The sequence below is a fragment of the Humulus lupulus genome, chromosome 9 (genome assembly GCF_963169125.1).
Source record: "Humulus lupulus chromosome 9, drHumLupu1.1, whole genome shotgun sequence".
NCBI classification, from domain to species: domain Eukaryota; kingdom Viridiplantae; phylum Streptophyta; class Magnoliopsida; order Rosales; family Cannabaceae; genus Humulus; species Humulus lupulus.
The window spans coordinates 145,126,926-145,141,412 of NC_084801.1; the positions used below are offsets into that span (position 1 = coordinate 145,126,926).

At 42.3% G+C, this 14,487-nt stretch overlaps 1 protein-coding gene across 1 annotated transcript; it reads right to left on the reverse strand.

Moving 5' to 3' along the window:
* Window positions 1-1,748: 1,748 nt before the first annotated feature.
* On the reverse strand, window positions 1,749-2,594 carry LOC133802103 (homeobox-leucine zipper protein HAT7-like). Its single transcript, XM_062240344.1, has one exon. It carries the CDS (start codon window positions 2,546-2,548, stop codon window positions 1,895-1,897), a length of 654 nt encoding a protein of 217 aa, XP_062096328.1. The 5' UTR covers window positions 2,549-2,594; the 3' UTR covers window positions 1,749-1,894.
* Window positions 2,595-14,487: the final 11,893 nt, after the last annotated feature.

Below are 14,487 nucleotides of genomic sequence, written 5' to 3' on the forward strand. Positions count from 1 at the left end.
TTAATGAGTATCCTAAAAAGTCCAGGAACTTTTGTTAAAAAAAAATCAAACTTTTAGGACACGCATCATGTTTTAGAGCACACATTACGAGTCTTAAAAGAAATTCTTTAAGGACTCTCAATGAGTGTCCTAAAAAGTCTAGGAGATGTTTTTAGGGGTCGCATCTAGTGAGTGCCCTAAAAAAATGTCCTAAAAGCATGCTTTTATAGTAGTGAAAATGGAAAGTACTTGGCCAGCATGATCATCAGTCTTGACTGACTGTAACAAATTTGGTGATTTTTTTTACCAGGTTCATTTTCGAATCTTTCTTATCTAGAATCACTCAATCCCTGAAAATATTCACTCAAATTAAGTCAAATATATTATCCTTATTTTTAAAATAATATTTTATCATAAAGATATGATAATAATAATTTTAAGATAAGGGTGACATATTAACACAAATCAAGATCATTAAACATTGACAATTAACTTAGAATATTTGAACAAGGATTTTCGAAAATATCAACCAACTCTTTTAAAACCAAATCACATACTTTAATCATGAAATCCAAAATATGATTTTCATAAATTGTGAAATATTTTTTTGTATAAATTCAGTTTGCCAACTTAGGATTTAACATAGTTAAAAAAAAAAGGAAAATATTTTGTAATTATTTTTTAAGAAAATTGTCAAAAAAATAATTGTAATTCAATTTTTTTATTATCATTTAAAAATAAAAAATCGTGTTATATTGACATATATTGAGGTGAGAAACGGTGTAGCTAAGAATTTTTCCTATATCTCAATTCTAAAATTATCATATTATTTAAGTTTGATCCCACATATTTTTTTTAAAACAATATCCTGATATCTTTTATTTTGCGTCATTTTTTTTTTATTTAATTTCCTGAGATTCAGTGAATAGCTTGCAAATCTTTTAAAACTAAATAATAATAATAATAATAAAAAAGTGTTGCTTTGACCAAACATATTTTTTTTTATATATAGACTAGAAAGGTGGATGTGTATTACTATGCATATTTGGTAATGTTACATATAGGTGACGCACTTTCCCTTGTTAAAATACTAATATACTATACAGCGAACATACATATTTATATATAACATACCATATTTTATATATCCATGTTCAGGGTATTTATATATAAAATATATATATTATTAGTGCGAGTATGCCGTGTCCTAAGAGTTGCCCTAAACTTTCTATAAGCGAAAATACAATTTTCTCCTTTGAAATTTTGTTGAATTAACGATTGCTTTTGTATTTTAATAAACAATAGTTTGGATTCCGTATTTTATAAAATAGATCAAAATAGTATCGTAGATTTGATTTTGGTGAAAATATTTTCAATAAGATCAATTCTCTAGTTGTTAATATGTAGTGGGTTCACAGAAGCAAAAAAAATGGTCGAGAAGCTGAGAATGAAATATTATATTTGAATTTTTTTTACCAAAATTAAGTATAAGGTATTATTTTAATCAATTTCGTAAAATATAAGTCTGAATTGTTATTTAACAAAACACAAAAAACACGCTGGGCCAATCGCGTATTTAGGAAAATCACACGGGTAAACTAGTATTTTCTCTATGTATAATTATAAAAAGTAGCCCAATGATCAAGTTGATCACTTCTCACCCCAAAAAAGAAGAACTAGTAAAATGTCACTAACTTAAAACATAGCAAATGCAATAGAGACATTTTGTGTCAGTGAAACACTCAACAATATCATTTAATTTGTGGGACCTAAAATATAACAAAGGAAATTGACAATACACCATCAATCACCTTCACATGGTTATACAAATATATATAAATTATATATGTAATATAATAATGCTGCTATTTCTCATAAATTATATATTTATATATGATGATCGATTTCACTACTACTACCAATCAATCAAGGAAGAAAAAAAGTCATGATCTATCTGAAGAAACTGATCATCGTCAATGTGATCAAGAAGATGATCATAATTATTTATGACATGGTGATGATCATATTGAGGATTATCGGAAAAGCTAGAGTAGCTTCTTCCATCTCCTTCTTGTCCTTGCTCTTGATCAGTAGTAGCGGTAGTAGAGGTAGTAGTTGTAGCAGTACAGTAAGAAGAATCAATATTATTATTAATATTATCATAATAAGTAGTATTATCATAATAAATAGTATTATTATTATCGGTTAATTGCAGAGCTTGGCAAGCCATGTCGAGCTCACCACGAAGCACTAGAACCTCTCCCTCGAGCCGTCTCTTCTCGGCCAAAGCAGTGTCGAGCCTGTGCTGGAGAGTGGTGCAGTCCACCTCAAGGCTCTGTGTTCGCCATCTTGCGCGCTTGTTCTGGTACCACACAGCCACCTGCCGAGCCGGGATGCCGAGCTGGTCCGCCAGCTGGTGCTTGTGCTCCTGCTCCAGCTTCTTTTCGTAGTTGAAGTTTCTCTCCAGAACCCTCACTTGGTGTTCGTTTAATCTCTTCTTGTTCATGTTCTGCGCTACTACTTTTGTTGATGATGATGATGAGCCTTTTTGGTTCTGTATTTGGTCCATGATATAAATATATATATATATATATAGAGAGAGAGAGAGAGAGAGAGAGAGAGAGAGAGAGAGAGAGAGAAGCTGATCGTATGTTTAAGGGTTTTGAGACTCTTTGAGTGTGTCAAGACAGAGAGGTGTTCTTAGAAGGGTTTGGTTTGATTAAGAATATTATGAAGAATTTAGAGATTCAAATATAGGTTTATATAATATGCATGAGGTCTTTGTTTTCACGTGGGAGTGGTCCTACTTAAAGAGTAATATAATATAATATATTTTATCTCATTATATATAAATATATGACCAGGCATATATATAACAACTAGCAGCCTATATTAGTCAGTTTTGGCTTTCTTTAAATTTCTTGATCAATGTTCGATCTGGTCTCCTTTTCATATTATATAAAAAAATATTTTTAGTTAAAACTATAATAAATAAATAGTGTGTCCAAAAATCAGATTTTGAAAATGTTGAAGAAATCTTTTTTTTGTATAGAGGCTTAAACCCATATATAAAAGGAAACTTATTATACATAAGAAGTCTTTCAAGAAAAGGTTAATAAATGCTTTTTATAATTTTGTGTGTTGCACGGCCGCAAAAGTGCACTCTGGAATTTTTGACATTTAATAACCAAATAAATATTTTCCGGATAACAATGATATACATATATGTGTATATATATAAATATCACATACATACTATATTTATTAAATTTATATCATTATCATATAAATTTCAAATAAATAAATAATATTATATATAAAAATGATATAAATACCTTAAATAAAAAATTAAACAAAAATATTATTTAAATATATGTATATATAATTGTTATCCAAAAAAAGCAGGTATGGATGACGTTGCAAACATTTTTGACACGTGGCTGACACCTGACAAAGGTTCTGTTTTACTATCAACCCGGGAGATTCCCCTGACACAGCATTTGGGTTTTTATATACGACCAGCTTGGTCGTGTACTCCGTATATTTTGAAATAATTCTGTACAATTGTAATCATATCTGAGATTATCTCCCATGATACCTGATGATCCGATTATTTAGGAAAGAATATTTGTAACTAATTCATGTAATCCTCCTTGAGCCTATAAATAGAGAAGAAATAGCTCAAGGCAGGGACTTTTGGCTGATTTTGTTTTATGCTTTAGAAGAGAATTTTAGCTATTATCTTTCGGTTGTATTATTCATCCATCGAAGGCTTGTGAAACTCGAAGAACCCTAGTTCTTTTATCACTCCTTTGAGAATCAAGATCAATAATAGCTTAAGTGGACGTAGGTCAATACCAATTCGTGGGGCCGAACCACTATAATTTGTTGTGTCGTTTACTTTTCTTTCCATTAGATCTATTTCAATACTTTCTGTCATATCAAGCATTTGACTCCGTGTCAGTTAACCAAAACGAGGGTCAACATTCTGCTGCTTTCATTGCGAGTTTGAGACGAGGTGGTTGAAGTACTAATGGCTAAGACAACTAGGAAGACTGGGCAGGCTGCTGACGCTGCACCATCTCAACCTCCTCCTCCGAACATGGCTGAGAATGAGCCACACTTGGAGTTTGATGAGGAGGAACTGGACTCCGAAACGCTGAGAACTACTCTGGGAGTATTGCAAGATGCATTGGCCAATCTGAGGGTAAGTTAAGAAAGTGCTGCGGAGACCATGGCGCGGCAGCAGCAAGAAATAGAGCGCCAACGCCAAGAGCCGAGTGAAAGACAGGCAGAGATGGACCGTCGTCAGAGGGATGCCATGGCAGCCCTCGAAGCTGCCCTCCAATTGGCTAGGAATCAGGCTGCGCCTGCCTCGCAGCCTGACCAACCCCCAAATGGGCCACCTCAAAGAGGTCCCAATCCTAGCCCTCCGCTCCAGCCAACAAGCCCTCAAAGGCCGGAGCAGCCACCAATGCCTCAGGATGATATTCCACCTAGGGACCCTGAGACGCAGCCTCCATCACAGGTTGGTTGAGGCAATCCCCCACATCCAAGGCAGAATAGGGCTGGACAGCAGCCCCGCAGCCCTAGACGCCCGAGGGGTGAAGAGACGCACCCACCGAGTAGGGGGCAGCATCCTTCTTGCAACAGAAGGAACTCAGAGACAAGCTCTGCGGTCAGGGGCCCCCCACGACATGATAATGCACGGGGACCTACCGACCAGCGCAGGCCTCCCCTAACGCTCGGGAAGTTCCAGCCCAAGGAGGCAACCGAGGAAACAGTCGGTCCCACCATAGCCAATCGAGGTTCAAAGATGGCCACGGCTACAATGAGGCCGACTCAGGCAGAGGGAACGCTGGTCGGAGGAACGAGGAGAGAGGTGGAGGCAGAAGCCCCCCACCTAGAGAAAATCGTCATGAAGGACATAATGCTGGGGGGCAGCCTAGACAAAACAACGTCTTTAGCCGGCTCGGAGCCAGCGAGCAGCGGCGAAGGGATGACGATCTAAGGGATGTACTCAACGACCGCCGAGAATGGCACGAGGAGTACATTCCCCCAGCACCAGAAGCCTCGGCAATTCCTGAGGCTGTTCAAACCCAAATAGATTCCCTGAACCAAGTAGTGCAACAGCTGGTCGGGGGAAGAACGTCTCATATCGAGTACGACAGGAGAAGGGGCACTCCTTTCATACAAAGGATCGCAATGGATGAAACCCCCAGTAAGTTTAAGATGCCCACACTTCCCAACTTTGATGGGTATGGTGACCCGGTATCTCATGTCAACAAATTTGAGATACAAATGGACATTCAGAAGGTGTCCGAAGACGCTCGATGCAAGATCTTCCCTGCAACACTTTCTGATGCTGCACAGGAGTGGTTCTTTAAGTTCCCTCCTGCAAGTATTGTATCTTGGGAGATGTTCGTAAAGGAGTTTTACGGACAATTCTACGCGTGTCGTGTGCACCCAACTGAGGCAAACCAGCTGGTCGAGATACGCCAACAGGAAGGAGAACCACTGAAAGACTATGTCCAGCGTTTCATGCGAGTAGCGGCTGGGGCCAAAACAGTGGGAGACGAAGGCAAAATGATGGCCCTAATGGCAGGAGTTAGGCGCCGTACGCCTCTTTGGAGTAGCCTCAAGAAGCATGGGGTTAAAACTACCCAAGAATTTTTGGATCGAGCTGATCGATACATCAAGCTCGAGGATGCAATTGCCAGCGAGAGAAAGACCCCAAATAAAGATAAGGGGACTGAAGACCCCGCCAAAGCCGCCAATGGGTCAAAGCCCAACGACAACGCCAAAGGCAATGGGAATGGCAACGACAAGAATGGGGGGAAGAGGCCCCATAACGAACCCTCTACCTCCGAGAATAAGCGCGCTAAGGGCAATCGTTATGAGCCAAGGTTCACCAACTACACCGCCCTTGTCGAGTCTCAAGCAGAGGTGTATCAGGCCACAAGTTCCAATGTGCCTTACAAAAGATCCACTCCCATTCGAAAGGATATTTCAAAAAGGGATGCAACCAAGTTCTGTCATTTTCACAACAATTACGGACACGATACGAACGAGTGTAACCAGCTGAAGGATGAAATTGAGTTCCTTATAAGACAAGGACACTTGAGGAGATACATGCGGGCTGCGGGAGCTGCCCAACGAGAGGTTCCAGGTGGCAACGAGCAGGCGCCTACACGCCAACGCTCGCCACCTTTACAGCCTAATCCCATGGCTGGCACCTTACTCACCATCTGCGGAGGCCCGCACCTTGCGGGAAACAACGGAAAAGCAAGGGAACGATACGCTCGGACCCTACATCACGACCAGGACATCGAGATGATGACTGTGGAGGATCGGGCATCAAAGAAGGCTCGATCAGAGGACGATGCAATAACTTTCTCTGATTATGATGCACAGCATGTCCGATTCCCACATTCCGATCCGCTGGTCGTGGATGTTCAGATTGCCAACATGATGGTGAAAAGAGTACTGGTCGATACAGGAAGTTCAGTTAACATCCTGTATAAATCTTCGCTGGAACAGATGAAGTTGTCCGTCAAGGACTTGGAGCCCTGCAACCAAACAATTTATGGTTTCTCTGGTGAGGGACTCGCTCCAACAAGGTCAATCAGGCTTCCAGTAGCAGCAGGTACTACGCCTGCCACCAGGACATTACTCACTACTTTCATAGTAGTTGATTGTCCTTCGGCCTACAATGCTGTAATTGGAAGGCCAATACTGGTCGACCTTCGGGTCGTCACCTCTATATGGCACTTAGCCATGAAATTCCCAACAGACGCAGGGGTAGGACGCGTATTGGGAAACCAGAGGGAAGCAAGGGAGTGCTACAATGCCTCAATCACTAAGGCCAAGAAGGGTATGTCGAGGAGCGCTCCCCCAGAAAAGTTGCAGATGGCCATTGATATACAAGCCCAATCAGGTGATGAAGTCACCAAATAGGGTGTTTCCCAAAGTGAGGATAGAGACTTAGATCCTCGCTTTGGGGATTTTGAAGAAGATATAGGACCTGTCGAGGACCTTGAGGAGGTCCAGCTTGACGAAGAGTTTCCGACCAGAGTTGTAAAGGTCAGCAAAAATTTAGAAACAACAACCATATACGCACTGGTGGAATTTTTGAGGAAGAACCAGGAAGTTTTTGCCTGGTCACATAAAGACATGGTTGGGATAGATCCTGCAGTCATCAGCCATGTCCTGAACGCCGACAAAAGCTTTCCACCCGTGCAACAGAAAAGGCGCCTGCTCGATAAAGACAGATCAAAAGCCTTAAAGGAAGAAGTTGAAAAACTAAAGGAGAATGGGTTCATCAGGGTGGTGTTTTATCCATCATGGGTCTCTAATCCAGTACTGGTTCCCAAGCCGAATGGCAAATGGTGAACCTGTGTGGATTTCACATACCTTAATAAAGCCTGCCCTAAAGATTGCTTCCCACTCCCAAGGATCGACCAGCTGGTCGATGAAACTGCAGGTCATGAGATCCTCTCTTTCATGGATGCATACTCAGGGTACAATCAGATTAGTATGCATCCCCCTGACGAGGATCACACTAGCTTTTGGACCAATACAGGGCTATACTGTTACAAAGTAATGCCCTTCGGATTGAAAAATGCTGGTGCGACTTACCAGCGACTAGTTAACCACATGTTTAAGGAGTTGATCGGGGTAAACATGGAGGTGTACGTTGATGACATGCTGGTGAAGTCAAAAAAGGTAGAAGGACTTGTGAATGATTTGCAAGAGTGTTTCAATGTTCTGAACAAATATCAAATGAAGCTAAATCCTCTCAAATGTTCCTTCGGAGTAAGATCAGGGAAGTTCTTGGGGTTCATCGTTAATTCGAGAGGAATCAAGGCTAATCCCGAAAAGATCAAGGCCCTGATCGATATGAAATCACCAGTAAAGATCAAAGATGTGCAAAGTTTGACTGGAAGGATTACCGCGCTCAGTAGATTTATTTCAAAATCAACAGATAAGTGTGTCCCTTTCTTTAATCTACTTAGGGGCAACAAGAAGTTCGAGTGGACTGAAGACTACGAACAGGCTTTCCAAGCCTTAAAAGCCCACATGGCGCAGCCTCCCATCTTATCAAAGCCTGTAGATGGGGAAACTTTGTTCATATACCTGGCGATCACCGAATATGCTGCTAGTGCGGTGTTAGTGAGAGAAGAAGAAGGCGTACTAAAGGCGGTGTATTATGTGAGCAAGAGGTTAATTTGAGCTGAACTGAGATATCCTCCCATTGAAAGATTAGCCTATTGCCTAATTTTGGCCTCAAGGAAGTTACGTCCTTACTTCCAAGCCCATCCAATCATAGTATGGACTGATCAGCCCCTTCGGCAAGTTTTGCGAAAGCTAGAAGCTGTTGGTCGTTTGTTGAAATGGGCAGCCGAACTCGAGCAGTTCGATATAACATACTCACCGTGAGCGGCAATAAAAGGACAAGTCTTGGCTGATTTCATTGCTGAATTCACTAAACTCCCAGACAGCGAGCAGGGTGAAAAGCCTAGTGCGCTAGAGACTCAAGTTGAAGCTCCTTCGTGGAAACTATTCACAGACGGATCATCCAACGATTCCCACGCAGGAGCAGGAGTGATATTGATAACGCCAGAAGGACATCGATTTCACTGCGCAATTAGGTTTGATTCCTCCGCTTCGAACAATGAAGCTGAGTATGAAGCCCTACTCGCTGGGTTAAGGTTAGCCAAAGACATAAACATAAAAGTGCTGGATATTTACAGTGATTCACAGCTGGTAGTGAATCAGGTCTTAGGGGAGTATTAAGCACGAGGCCTAAAAATGGTGGCCTATCTGAACAAAACAAAAGATCTGTTGGCACAATTTGAGAAATATACCCTCCTGCAAATACCTTGAGATCATAATTCAAACGCAGATGCCTTAGCCAAACTCGCGAGTGCAAAAGATGCTGACACTTTAAATATATTGCCAGTTGAGCAGCTACACGCGCCAAGCATACGAGCAGACGAAACCAATATGGAGGTCCGGTTAGCAGATACATGGATGGCACCATACTTGGAGTATCTCACGAGCGGTATACTACCAGCAGATAGAACACAAAGCCAGGACCCTTCAGAGACAGGCTGTTAGGTATATCCTGATCGATGGTATTCTATACCGAAGAGGATACTCAATGCCACTGCTCATGTGTGTTACACCAGAAAAGGCTAAAGAGCTGATGAAGGAAGTACATGAAGGCTTCTGTGGAGACCACGCTGGGGGCAGAGCTTATCAAAGAAGATTCTAAGGCAGGGTTATTTCTGGCCGACCATGAATGAAGACTCGATGGAGTTTGTGCGAAAATGTGATAAGTGTCAGAAGTTTTCCAAGATCCCACGGGCAGCTCCTAATGAGTTAAAGTAGATGCAAAGTCCATGGCCCTTCGCAGTATGGGGTATAGATTTAATCGGGTCCTTGCCGACAGGAAAAGGTGGGGTGAAATAGGCAGTAGTGGTGGTCGACTACTTCACCAAATGGGTCGAGGCTGAGCCACTTGCAACCATAACGACAAAGAAAGTACTTGATTTTGTCATCAAAAACATTGTTTGTTGATATGGATTGCCAAGAAAGATTGTCTCAGAAAATGGCACCCAGTTTGATAGTGACATGTTCACAGACTTCTGTGAAAGGCATGGCATCATCAAGAGCTTTTCTTCAGTTGCTCATTCGCAAGCAAATGGGCAAGTCGAAGCAGTAAATAAGACATTGAAAGATACCCTGAAGAAAAGGCTCGAGGAAGCTAAAGGAACATGGCCAAAGCAGCTGCCTGAAGTCCTCTGGTCGTATAGAACTTCTCATCGAACAGCAACAGGTCATACCTCATTTTTCTTAGCATACGGGTATGAAGCTATGTTACCTGTCGAGTTAGATCCGCCCTCGAATCGTAGAATCACATACGACCAAGACCAAAATAGCCAACTAATGATGGAGTCCCTAGACCTGATCGAGGAGAAATGAGAGAAAGCCCAACTCCGAGTAGCTGCGTACCAGCAAAAAGTCGCTCGATATTTTAACTCCAAAGTGAAAGAAAGAAAGTTCAACGTCGGAGACTTAGTACTTTGAAGAGTTTTCTTAAACACCCGCGACCAAGCCGCTGGAGTACTCGGACCAAACTAGGAAGGACCTTACCAGATTGAAGAAGTCCTTCATCCAGGCACTTACAAACTTGCACGCTTAAATGGAGATCTCGTTCCGCGTTATTGGAATGGAGAACACCTACGCAAGTATTATTAGTAAACAGTCCTTCTTAAAGGACTGGCTTTTATTAATTTTTACTTTTTACAAGTTTTGAAAAAGGGTTAGTCATGTTATATGGCTAATCGCTTATAAGTGTAAGATCTTTCAAAGATCACTCGTAAATACATGTTTAGTCCATTTAAATACGAGAATTATAAGGGACTGTGCGCAGCTAGTCATTCTTGCCAAACTTTGTAATTTTTTACAAGTATTTGTTCATTACGTGTGTTGTTTTGCTGTATTATAAGTTTTACATTGTATATCGAGCAGTAATGTTCGTACAGGTTATGGTCAAGGCAAGTGACCAAGGACCTAGAGCTCCTCTATCACTTGGGGGGCATATAAGGTACATAGAAAGCAAAGCATACCAAGAGGTATGTAAACACATGAACAAAATAAGTGAAAGCATGCTATGGTACTTAGAGTATTTTTCAAAATTTATATTTTGTTAAATCAAGCCAAAGTACTATGCTAAGTTCGGTCATGCGAACATATGTTATAATAAAGCAGAAATATTATAATATCAAACGAATCCTTTTACACCACGAGCAGTACTGCTCGGATGTAAATGTTAAGTTAAAAGGAAAAGCTGCCCATGTAACAATAAGAAAATAAATATTGTCTTAACATCATGACCGGTGGGTCATGTAAGAAAAAGAAAATAAAACAAGTAAAAAGAAAACAAGCTAAGGAGCAGTGGGAGGATCTTGGGGAGCATCCTGGTTAACTGCATCTTCTGCGGCTTCCCCTCCATCCATCCCCGTGGCCAGCGAAATCTCGGGGGAGGCAGGAACTCTGGCCTTTTCTTCGGCAGCAAGTCGAGCAGCACAGCGAGCCAACTCGACTTTCCTGGCATCCTCTGGAAGGTAGCCGAAATTGGCACTTTGATTATGTTTCCAGAAGTCGTGGAAACATCGAAATGTCGCATTCTTGTACCTCTCCAGGTCCTTGGCGTTTGTGAGCTTGAGTTGCTCCACTTGGTTCTTGAGGATGGCAATGCTCCTGTCCTTCGCAAGATTTTCCTCCTTGAGCTTCTTGACTTCACGCCAGTGGATTCGGCTGGCCTCCTGGTATTCATCCCTCTATTTTTTGGCATTTTAAAAAAGAGGCCTGTTTCTCCACCAGATCCGCAGCCAAAGAATCCTTCTGCTGGGTCACCACCTCTAGCTCTCCCGCGTGCCTTGCCTCCGCGGCTTGGAGCTCCTCCATTAGCTTCGACTCCCTAGCATGAGACTGCTCGATGCTTGCACCCGAGCGCGAGCAGCCGTCATGGTCAGCATTTCCTGCAATCAAAGAATAAAAGTTAGACTGACTTCAAAAAGGAAAATCAGGACCATGAGCTTAAAAGAAGAGGAAGATTACTTACACTGGCCACTTCATTGAGGGCTCTATTGAGGATCTGGTTGACCCCCATTGTTTCTGCTTCAGCCATGGCCTCTTTGCAGCGGTCATGCTTGAGAATGTGAGCAAGGCGATCCTTGGCCGACCTTATGGAGCGGCCCGATAGTTTAGCCCCAGGGGGAAGACCCTCAGCTTGTTGAGCCTGTTCGGTAGGGGCCAGAGGTGAAGGAGTCGTGGCAGCAGGAGCAGGTGGAGGCAGAATTTCCTTCTCGAGAGGAGCAAGAGGCTGGGCAGATGTTTGGCCAGAGGGCCCATCCTTCAAAGGATCGATGGCTCGGTTCTTCTTGGCCGAAGGCATCTGACTGGGCTCCCCGTCATGTTTCCTGGTCAGTTTCTTCTTTCGAACCAAGGGAACTTCTTCTTCCTCCTGAGTGCTGTAGAGATCGAAAACGTTTGCAAAAGCCATTTCTGCAAAAGAGGTAAACATGCGGATAGTAAGCCAAAAATAGATGACAAGTTATGTTGTATCATAAAAGAAATAAGGAAAATTACAAAGTCAAATACCCGAGCTATTACTACTGGTCGCTATACTATTGACTCTACTAGTCATATACTCACTCTCTGGCATGAAGAAGTCTAGCCCTAGGTTTGGAGCATATGTAAAATTGCCGTCCCCGTCGAATAAATGACAGGGAATTGGCAAGTTATCTAAAAGTGAAATAATTATACCGTTTTCATCAGAGGACTCATCTAAGTCTATGACAGGCTCGGCTGCCTTTTGTTTTCCCTTTCCTTGGAGGGAAAAAGACCTTTCTGCTGGGGGAGTGCCAACGGGTTCCCTGATTGTAACCCCAGTCGGTCTCCGTCGAGGAGGAGACGCTGGTGGTTGCTGCTCGGGATTTTCCTCGGCAGTGGCACTTCCTGCCGCAGGTTCCCTCACATCCTGGTGAGGGGCCAGGAGGCCAGCTAGCCTCAAGTTGGCCTCGGTGACCAGGGACTTGACGCACTTCTCAACGTCCGTCGTGCTGGCCAACATGGCAGACCTCAACACCATGTCTGGTGTTGGGTTTGGTCGCAACCATGGGCCTGAAAAACACAAGAAGTTTCAGAATAATGCAAGGAAAATTGCTAAGTAAAAACAACGACTAGTGGAAAAATACTTTTACCTCCTCGAGTAAAGGCTAGGTTATTCACGACCATGTCAGGCGTGAGGAAATACTCCTGACTGTATTTCCCCACGTTGGAAATGTGGGTTGTGTCACTCAGGAAGGTTCGGTTGGTTTCTTGGTGACAAAAGTGAAAGAACCCCGTACCAGATTGTTGGGGGTTAGACTTAAGGTCAAAAAGGCAATTTACCTCGTGGGGGGTAGGCTCTGGCCAGTTCTTGTGGTTATAAAGGATATAGAGTGCAGCAAGCATTCTATATCTGTTTGGTGTAATTTGGAAGGGGGCGACTCCAAAGTAGTTCGCCACCCCCAGGAAGAATGGATGGAGAGGAAGGGTAGCCCCAGCCTCTATGTGATATCTCGACCAGGAACTGTAAAGGCCTCCAGGAAAATTCGCCTGCTCATCCGCAGTAGGAATTTTAAGGGTTACCCCAGAAAGGCCGTACTTTCTAAAGTAGTTGGCTAGCATCCTAATGGTTATTTGGCTGAGTGGGGAAAGATACCACTCGACGTCGGGAAGAACTGAATGTCGAGGACGGGCCCTAACTTGGATGTGAGGGTCAGGAACAATATTTTCTTGACCACTGGTCTAGGGAATCCCAGCCTGCGAGTCAGGCGGGGCTGGAGGATTTGAAGGGTTTTCAGGATTTTTCTTCTTTTGGGCGGTGGACTTAACACGACCCATTCTAACTGGAGTTGGGTGAGGTCTGGGAGGAGAAATTCTGGAGAAAGGAATCTCGTGGATGCACTGGGTTGGCTGTTCTTCGCCTTCGAGCAGCTGCACAAGTAGATCGTTGTCTATCAGCCTCTCACCTCCCCACAAATCTGGCATCAAAAGCTGCGAACAGAAAAAAGGGGAGGTGAGGATGAAGAGCCTAAAAATTTGGTTAGAATAACGCTGCTCATGTATAAAAGTCTAACTTTTATGCAGCAGCATTCTAACGAAAACTAAAATTTTCATACGAATAGTTTGAAAAACAGATCAAAAAGTGAAAGTAAATTTTTTTTTTCTGAAAAAGCTTTTTCAACTTCAGTAAGGGCAGGAAAAACCCAGTTTTTCAACTAGCCTAAAAATTGAATTTTTACTTCGATTTTATGTCCTAAATTTATGATCTCGACTATCAAACTGATTCATAACCCCTAAAAGGAAAATATACACTACCATATCTAGCATCACTCGACAAATGCCCTATTTTCATGCATCTCTACCCAAGAACATGGAGAAGTATCAGAACCTAAAAAGCTAGCTTAAATTGGTATGCATAGCAAAATAAAGGGTACAAAAGTTCTGAAGCTTACCTATATGAAGATTATGAAGTCCTGGAAAAATTCCAAGTGTAGGTATGCGAACAGTCGATTCCTAGAACGACGAAGGATGGTCTTCAAAGAGATTCTGGGTTCTGACTTGGGGGTTCTTGGAAGAGTTCTTGACAGAAAAATAGCTTGTAAAAAGTGAAAAGGAAATTCTGGAAGCTATATATATTGCTTGAGATATGGAAAAAAGAGGTAATCATAAGTTCCCCTTTTTCGAAGCATGGGGAAGAGTGATAGCCGGCATAGGTTTGCTTGGGAACCAAAAAGGTATGATTGGACGTGGGTAGGTCACTTTTTTCGAGGAGGCACAAACTACTCTGACAGATTTGGTGGGGTAATCAAATGGTCATTTTCCTAAAAGTTTATTTATTGCTGGTCATAATAAATAAACTTGGGGGGCAAATGTTATCCAAAAAGCAGG